Genomic DNA, 8,531 nt, shown 5'->3' on the forward strand with positions numbered 1-8,531 from the left:
GGGGGGCAGGGTCTGGGGCTGGAGTTTGGCAGTGTAGCTCAGGATAACGGTGAGGTGTAGGGCTGGGGATGGCGGGGAGGGGGGTACCGGCCCCTCTGGGCCAGGTCTCAGCTCTGTGGGGAAGCCCCTCGGTGCCCGGCCATTGCTGATGGCACCAGGGTGGGGTGGGGGTTGTTATTTAGCATTAGGGGCTGGGGGGGTTATAAAGAAACCTTTCTATTTCTGTAGGGCCTTTCTCTCCTCTCCACGGAAGGGCGAGGGAGTGGGGGGTGTTGGGTGAGGAGGAGCGTGGCGGCGAGCGGGGTAGAAAGCCCTCCAGAGAATAAAGTTGTGATTTTATTTTTTCCCCCCCCTCTTCTTTCTCTCCCCTTTAGGTTCCGGCCCTTTGTGCCGCACATCCCCTTTGATTTCTATGTCGTGAGTAACCCTCTCCTACCAGGAGCTGTTTGTAACCCTCTCCTACCAGGAGCTGATCATAACCCTCTCCTACCAGGAGCTGTTTACAGCTTAAAAAAAAAAACCCAAAACAAACAAAAAACCACCTGTGATAGTTTGACTTCTCAGCGTAGCTGGAGTAAAGGAGCTGGCTGAAAATGCTGTCGGTTCAGTAACTGACTCGAAATAGAATCATAGAATTGCCCAGGCTAGAAGGGACCTCCAAGGGTCATCTAGTCCCACCCCCCCACAGTCAGCAGGGACACCCCCAACTAGACCAGGTTGCCCCATCGAGCCTCTCCTTGAATATCTCCAGGGAAGGGGCCTCAACCACCTCCCTGGGCAGCCTGTCCCAGTGCTCCACCACCCTCCCAGTGAAGAACCCTCTCCTCATCTCCAGTCTAAATCTGTTCCCCTCCAGCTTGAAGCCATTGCCCCTCGTCCTGTCACTGCAGGCCTTTCTAAACAGGCTCTCCCCAGCCTTCCTGTAGCCCCCCCTCAGGTACTGGAAGGGGCTATTACGTCTCCCCGGAGCCTCCTCTTCTCCAGGCTGAACAACCCCAGCTCCCTCAGCCTGTCCTCGGAGCAGAGCTGCTCCATCCCCCTCATCATCCTCGTGGCCCTCCTCTGGACCCTCTCCATCAGGTCCATGGCCTTCTTCTATTGAGGGCTCCAGACCTGCACACAATACTCCAGGTGAGGTCTCACCAGAGCAGAGTCAAGTGGCAGAATCCCCTCTCTGGACCTGCTGGCAATGCAGCTTTTGATGCAGCCCAGGATGGGATTGACCTTCTGGGCTGCAGCTGCCCACTGCCTGCTCATGTCCAGCTTCTCCTCCACCAGCACCCCCAAGTCCCTTTCCTCAGGGCTGCTTTCCAATCCCTCACCCCCCAGTTTGTATTGGCGGTGAGGATTGTTCTGGCCCAGGTGCAGAACCTTGGCATTTGCTCTTGTTGAACCTCATGAGGTTCACCTGGGCCCACCTCTCCAGCCTGTCCAGGTCCTTTTGGATGACATCCCATCCCTCTGGTGTATCCACAACACCACACAGCTTGGGATCGTCCCCAAACTTGCTGATGGTGCCTTTAATCTCCCTGAAATAGCTCTTACTGTCTCTCTTTGGAACGCTCGTGTCCCACGGGATGACTAGGATGCAGTTGAGTAATAATCCCAACAAATTAAACCTCCCCCAATCGAGGCATTTTTATCTGCTTTTTAAGGCCCCCCCCTGCTCACCCAGCCCCTCGGTTCTGTCAGCTCTGACACCACCCCGGGTTTCTCCGATGGCAGAAGTTCTCCAGGCTCCTTTCCCCTGTTGGTCCCCTTTTTTTGGCCACATTTCCCACCTTTTTATAGTGGGAGGAGGAAATAATTTCCTCCTCCTGCTGAGTGTTGGCCCTTTACAGACGCCTGACTTTGACAGCAAACAATTTAATTTACTCTTGCCCTTGAATCCCTTCACAGCAACCTTAAAGCTCCTGCCCTCTGCCAACAAAGGGAGTTATTCTCAAGGGAACTGTGATATGATTAATAAAAACCCCTCTTGATTAAGCCATTCTTAATTAGATCTGCCCTGTAGTTGCAAGGGGGGAGCACGATGGCAGCTCCTCTGCACGATGAGAGCGTAGGGGAAGGACAGGACAACGTGAAAATGAAATGATAAAAAAACAAGAAGCAAAAAGGACGATGAGAAATCGCCAAGGAAACAAGCACTGGAGGATTTAAAGAAAAAAAAATATAAAAAAAGGAGTAAATTTTGCTGTTGAGTGGCTTGAACCAAAGTCTGTTTTCTTTTCCTCGGGCGTCGCAGTCTGATTTCTCCTCCCGTTTCAGTGTGAAATGGCTTTTCCCCGCGTAAAACCTGCTGCTGATGAGACAGCCTTCAGCGAAGCCTTGCTGAAGAGAAACCAGGATCTGGCCCCGACTGCTGCTGAACAGGTTTTGTGCCCAAAATTGCCTTAAATTCTTCTATCTGGACGTTTCTGCAGCTTTTAGAGAACCCACAGACAGACTGTCTTTCAGGGAGCACAGCCAGGAGTAGCTATTACTGCCCTAAAAAATAATGGTTTCTCTCTGAAAATAAGCATTGCAGTAGAAATATGGGTGGAGTTTCTTAAACAGTGATTTTTAAATATATTTATTTATTATAAATCTGATGTTAGGCTGCACATGATCAGATTATTTCAAGCCAAACCAGATGACTGACCCTTCTCTGTTTCTCTCTTTTTTTCAGGCTTCCATTCTTTCTCTGGTGACCAAAATAAACAACGTCATCGACAATTTAATTGTAGCCCCAGGAACGTTTGAAGTGGTGAGTCCCAAAAGTGATGAATTTGGGAAGAAAACCCCCCCAGATAATGTGTGGAGATGCTTCGGCACGAGGGACGCCGATGTTGTAGCCACCAAAACTGGCCCAAAGCGGGGTTAAAGATTCACAGATCCCCAGAAATGGAGCATTTGGGTTAAATTCACTCGTTTTTCAAACAGCAAATCGAAGAGGTTCGCCAGGTGGGGTCCTACAAGAAGGGGACCATGACAACGGGGCACAACGTGGCCGATCTGGTGGTGATTCTCAAAATCTTACCCACCCGTGAGTAGGGCTGCGTGTCCGTGGTTGCCCCACGGCGCCGAGTCCCCCTGATTTAACCCCTCTTTTTTCTTTTTCTTCTGCTTTTTCTCCCCAGTGGAAGCTGTGGCAGCTTTGGGGAACAAAGTGGTGGAAAGCCTGAGAGCCCAAGACCCCAGCGAAGGTGGGACATCCTACGGGGTTGGAGATGAGGTGGTTTCTCCTTGAGCTTTGGGGTTTCTCCAAAGGGAACGGTGCCGTGGCCAAGATCTGTTGGTTTTCCCCACATTCCTGGAAGATCTTTCCATGCCACTTTCCATGATATTTGAAAAATCCTGGCAGTCAGGTGAAGTCCCTGCAGACTGGAAGAAGGGGAACATCACCCCCATTTTTAAAAAGGGTAGAAAGGAGGACCCTGGGAGCTACCGACCCATCAGTCTCACCTCTGTGCCTGGGAAGATCATGGAACAGCTTCTCCTAGATGCCATGCTTGGGCACAGGAAGGACAGGGAGGTGATCCAGGACACCCAACATGGCTTTCCTAGGGGCAGGTTCTGCCTGACTAACCTAGTGGCCTTCTATGATAAAGTGACTTGGGCAGTAGACAAGGGGCAACCTATGGATGGGATCTATCTGGATTTCTGTAAGGCCTTGGACACGGTTCCCCACAACATCCTGCTTGCCAAATTGGAGGGGTATGGATTTGATGGGTGGACTGGTCAGTGGATGAGGAACTGGCTGGATGGTCACATCCAGAGGGTGGTACTCAATGGCTCAAAGTCCAGATGGAAACCAGTCACAAGTGGTGTTCCTCAAGGGTCTGTGCTGGGGCCGGTGCTGTTTAACATTTTGATCAATGATATAGACAGGGAGATTAAAGGCACCATCAGCAAGTTTGGGGACGATACCAAGCTGTGTGGTGTTGTGGATACACCAGAGGGATGGGGTGTCATCCAAAAGGACCTGGCCAGGCTGGAGAGGTGGGCCCAGGTGAACCTCCTGAGGTCCAACAAGAGCAAATGCAAGGTTCTGCAGGGCAATGGCTTCAAGCTGGAGGGGAACAGCTTTAGACTGGAGATGAGGAGAGGGTTCTTCACTGGGAGGGTGGTGGAGCACTGGGACAGGTTGCCCAGGGAGGTGGTTGAGGCCCCTTCCCTGGAGATATTCAAGGTGAGGCCTAGTGAGGCCTGATGAGGCCCTGGGCAACCTGGTCTAGTTGGGGGTGTCCCTGCTGACTGCGGGGGGGTGGGACTAGATGGCCTTTGGAGGTCCCTTCCGGCCTGGGCAATTCTAGGATTCTATGATTTTATCTTCCAGCTTCTCCAGGAGGAATAAATTCTTCTTTCTCCCCCAGTTCTGACCATGTTGACCAACGAGACCGGCTTTGAGATCAGCTCGGCCGACGCCACGGTGAAGATCCTCATCACCACGGTGCCCCCCAATCTCCGCAAGCTGGACCCCGAACTGCACCGTAAGAGCTCGGCTCGTTCTGCCCCACACCTGCTCGCTCCCTCTTTTTGGTTGAAAAAAACCCAAAAAAAAAAACCACCAACGGGCATTTCTGCTGCTTCTTTCAGTGGACATCAAGGTGCTGCAGAGCGCCCTGGCTGCCATCCGCCACGCTCGCTGGTTCGAGGAGAACGCTTCCCAGTCCACGTGAGTTTTTTGGCCCCAAAAAAAAGGGAAACGGGGCTCCGATGCCTGGTGGAAATAAATCTCCTTTATGGAGAATCATGGAGTGGTCCAGGTTGGGAGGAACCTTTCAGATCATCCAGAGAAGGGTGACAAAGCTGGTGAGGGGTCTGGAGAATAAGTCTTATGAGGAGAGGCTGAGGGAGCTGGGGGTGTTCAGCCTGGAGAAGAGGAGGCTGAGGGGAGACCTTCTTGCTCTCTCCAACTCCCTGAAAGGAGGGTGTAGAGAGGTGGGGGTCGGTCTCTTCTCTCAAGTCACAGGTGACAGGACAAGAGGAAATGGCCTCAAGTTGCCCCAGGGGAGGTTCAGGCTGGATATTAGGAACAATTTTTTCCCTGAAAGGGTTCTCAGCCCTTGGAATGGGCTGCCCAGGGAGGGGGTTGAGGCCCCATCCCTGGAGGTGTTCAAAAGCCGGGTTGATGTGGTGCTGGGAGGGATGGTTTAGTGATGATGCTCCTTGTTTGTTGTGGGGGTGTCTATTTTTGTCAGTTCGGTTGATGGTTGGACAAGATGATCTTTAAGGTCCCTTCCAACCTAGAAGATTCTGGGATTCTGTGATCCAGTCCAACCATCAACCCAACACCGACAGACCCACCACCAACAGACCCATCACCAACCCGTGTCCCTCAGCACCACGTCTGCCCGGCTTTTAAATCCCTCCAGAGGTGGTGACTCCACCACGTCCCTGGGCAGCCTCTTCCAAGGCTTCACAACCCTTTCCATGAAGAAATTTTCCCCAATCTCCATCCTAAACCTTCCCTGGAGCAACTTGAGGCCGTTTCCTCTTGTCCCATTGGGAGAAGAGACCGACCCCCCTGACAACACCCTCCTTTCAGGGGGTTGGAGAGAGCGAGAAGGTCTCCCCTCAGCCTCCTTTTCTCCAGGCTGAACATCCCCAGCTCCTCAGAAGTTCTCCAGACCCTTCTCCTTGGTCTCCAGACCCTTCTCCTTGGTCTCCAGACCCCTCTCCAGCTCCGTTGCCCTTCTCTGGACACACTCCAGCCCCTCAATGGCTTTTTTTTTGTCGTGAGGGGCCCAAAACTGGCCCCAACCTTCGAGGTGGGGCCTCCCCAGTGCCCAGTCCAGTGGGACCATCACTGCCCCAGTCCTACTGGCCACGCTCTTCCTGACACAGACCAGGATGCTCCTGTGACAGGAAGGTGCCTGACACATTTGGGACCTTCCTCCTTCCGTTTTCTCCAGGGTGAAGGTTTTAATCCGGCTGCTGAAGGACTTGAGGATTCGATTCCCTGGTTTTGAGCCTCTCACCCCCTGGATTCTGGACCTGCTGGTGAGCGCACGAGGGGGAACGCTGGTGGTGCCAGACGTGCCGTAGACACCTTGTAGCTGCCTGCACGTCCCTGGGCTCCGCTGTAAAGCAGCTCTTTGCAGCCAGAGTCGAGAGGGAAGAGCAAGAATCTCATCCTAACTCCCTCCTTTCTTTTTTTTCTGCCTCCTCAGGGGCACTACGCCGTGATGAACAACCCCACCAGGCAGCCCCTGGCGCTCAACATCGCCTACAGGTCTGTGCCCGTTGGCTTTTCTCCTGTAAATTCCTTTTAATGTCTTGATTTATGAATGTAACAAATTAAAAGCAGTGGCATGTTGGGGCTTGAACTGGAAACAAAGCCCGATTCCTCACACAGCTGTCCAAATTCCAAACTTTCTGGCTGCATTTCTGTGCTGGAACGGTCTAGTTTGAACCCAAAAAGTGCCCAGGTGGCCAAGAAAGCCAACGGCATCCTGGCTTGTATCAAAAATAGTGTGACCAGCAGAAGTAGGGAGGTGATTGTGCCCCTGGACTCAGCACTGGGGAGGCCACACCTCGAGTGTTGTGTCCAGTTTTGGGCACCTCAATCCAAGAGAGATCTGGAGGTGCTGGAGCGAGTGCAGAGGAGGGCAACGAAGGTGGGGAAGGGCCTAGAAGACAAATCATATGAAGGAGCTGGGGCTGTTTAGTGTGAGGAAGAGGAGGCTGAGGGGAGACCTCATCACTCTCTACAACTACTTGAAAGGACACTGTAGAGAGGTTGGTGCTGGTCTCTTCTCGCAGGTAATTAGTGACAGAACGAGAGGGAACGGCTTCAAGCTCCAACAGGGGAGGTTTAGATTGAACATTAGGAAGGAATCACAGAATCTTCTAGGTTGGAAGGGACCTTAAAGATCATCTTGTCCAACCATCAACCGAACTGACAAAAATAGACACCCCCACAACAAACAAGGAGCATCATCACTAAACCATCCCTCCCAGCACCACATCAACCCGGCTTTTGAACACCTCCAGGGATGGGGCCTCAACCCCCTCCCTGGGCAGCCCATTCCAAGGGCTGAGAACCCTTTCAGGGAAAAAATTTTTCCTAATATCCAGCCTGAACCTCCCCTGGGGCAACTTGAGGCCATTTCCTCTCGTCCTGTCGCCTGTGACTTGAGAAAAGAGACCGACCCCCACCTCTCTACACCCTCCTTTCAGGGAGTTGGAGAGAGCAAGAAGGTCTCCCCTCAGCCTCCTCTTCTCCAGGCTGAACACCCCCAGCTCCCTCAGCCTCTCCTCATCAGACTTAAATTTTTCACCCAAAGAGTGGTCGGGCGTTGGAACAGGCTGCCCAGGGAGGGGGTGGAGTCCCCATCCCTGGCTGTGTTTAAGGGCCATTTAGATGCAGTGCTGAGGGACATGGTGTAGGGGAGGACTTTGTAGAGTAGGGGAGATGGTTGGACTCGATGATCCCAAGGGTCTCTTCCAACCTCAATGATTCTATGAAAAGCGGTGGCGTTTCAGGGCTTGAACTGGAAACAAAGCCCGATGCCTCACACAGCTGTCCAAATTCCAAACTTTCTGGCTGCATTTCTGTGTTGGAGTGGTCTAGTTTGAACCCAAAACATCTCCTTCTTCCAGGCGTTGTCTTCAAATCCTGGCGGCGGGGCTTTTCCTCCCCGGATCTGTTGGGATCACCGATCCCTGCGAGAGCGGCAATTTCCGAGTCCACACGGTGATGACTCTGGAACAGCAGGTGAGCTGCCTCCTCTGCCACGCTGGGGGGGTGGAAAAGAGGGGGCCCAGGACCCCTTTGTGTCCTGACTGTCCCCTTGTCCCCTTCATATCCTGACTGTCCCCTTGTCCCCACAGGACATGGTGTGTTACACGGCCCAGACGCTCGTCCGCATCCTCTCGCACGGCGGCTACAGGAAAATCCTCGGCCAAGAGGGCGACGCCAGCTGTAAGGGGGGGGCTGAAAAGCCCAGAGAGGAGGGGGGGGGGTCTTCCTCCATATCAGCTTCTTATACCCTCTGCTGGGTTAAAAACTGGCTGGAGGGACGGACCCAGAGAGTGGTGGGGAATGGAGTTAAATCCAGCTGGCGGCCAGTCACGAGTGGTGTCCCCCAGGGCTGGGTACTGGGGCCAGTTCTCTTTAACATCTTGATCAATGATCTGGACGAGGGGATCGAGTGCACCCTCAGGAAGTTCACAGATGACACCAAGCTGGGTGGCAGTGTTGATCTGCTGGAGGGTAGAGAGGCTCTGCAGAGGGATCTCCACAGGCTGGATCCATGGACCGAGACCAACGGGATGAGGTTCAACAAGGCCAAGTGTTGGGTCCTGCACTTTGGTCACAACAACCCCATGGACTCTCCAGGCTTGGGGGCAGAGTGGCTGGAGCTGCCTGGAGGAAAAGGACCTGGGGGTGTTGGTCACCTGTGGGCTGAAGATGAGCCAGCAGTGTGCCCAGGTGGCCAAGAAGGCCACCAGCATCCTGGCCTGTGTCAGGAACAGCGTGGGGAGTAGGGCCCGAGAGGTGATGGTCCCCCTGTACTCAGCACTGGTGAGGCCTCACCTCGAGG

The 8,531-nt window shown here is 53.4% G+C and overlaps 1 protein-coding gene across 1 annotated transcript in view; it reads left to right on the top strand.

Moving 5' to 3' along the window:
- The first annotated feature begins 271 nt into the window (after nucleotides 1-271).
- The window catches only part of ILF2 (interleukin enhancer binding factor 2), a 9,311-nt gene continuing 1,051 nt past the window's right edge, over nucleotides 272-8,531 (top strand). The window contains exons 1-11 of the mRNA XM_014961485.1: nucleotides 272-417; nucleotides 2,269-2,373; nucleotides 2,669-2,746; nucleotides 2,923-3,025; nucleotides 3,120-3,185; nucleotides 4,356-4,472; nucleotides 4,579-4,657; nucleotides 5,898-5,985; nucleotides 6,156-6,217; nucleotides 7,588-7,702; nucleotides 7,819-7,909. Coding sequence (XP_014816971.1) covers nucleotides 2,275-2,373; nucleotides 2,669-2,746; nucleotides 2,923-3,025; nucleotides 3,120-3,185; nucleotides 4,356-4,472; nucleotides 4,579-4,657; nucleotides 5,898-5,985; nucleotides 6,156-6,217; nucleotides 7,588-7,702; nucleotides 7,819-7,909 — 898 coding nt within the window. The 5' untranslated portion in view covers nucleotides 272-417; nucleotides 2,269-2,274. The remainder of the gene's footprint in view (nucleotides 418-2,268; nucleotides 2,374-2,668; nucleotides 2,747-2,922; nucleotides 3,026-3,119; nucleotides 3,186-4,355; nucleotides 4,473-4,578; nucleotides 4,658-5,897; nucleotides 5,986-6,155; nucleotides 6,218-7,587; nucleotides 7,703-7,818; nucleotides 7,910-8,531) is intronic.

The sequence above is a fragment of the Calidris pugnax genome, unplaced genomic scaffold (assembly GCF_001431845.1).
Source record: "Calidris pugnax isolate Ruff unplaced genomic scaffold, ASM143184v1 scaffold516, whole genome shotgun sequence".
Taxonomy (NCBI): Eukaryota; Metazoa; Chordata; class Aves; order Charadriiformes; family Scolopacidae; genus Calidris; species Calidris pugnax.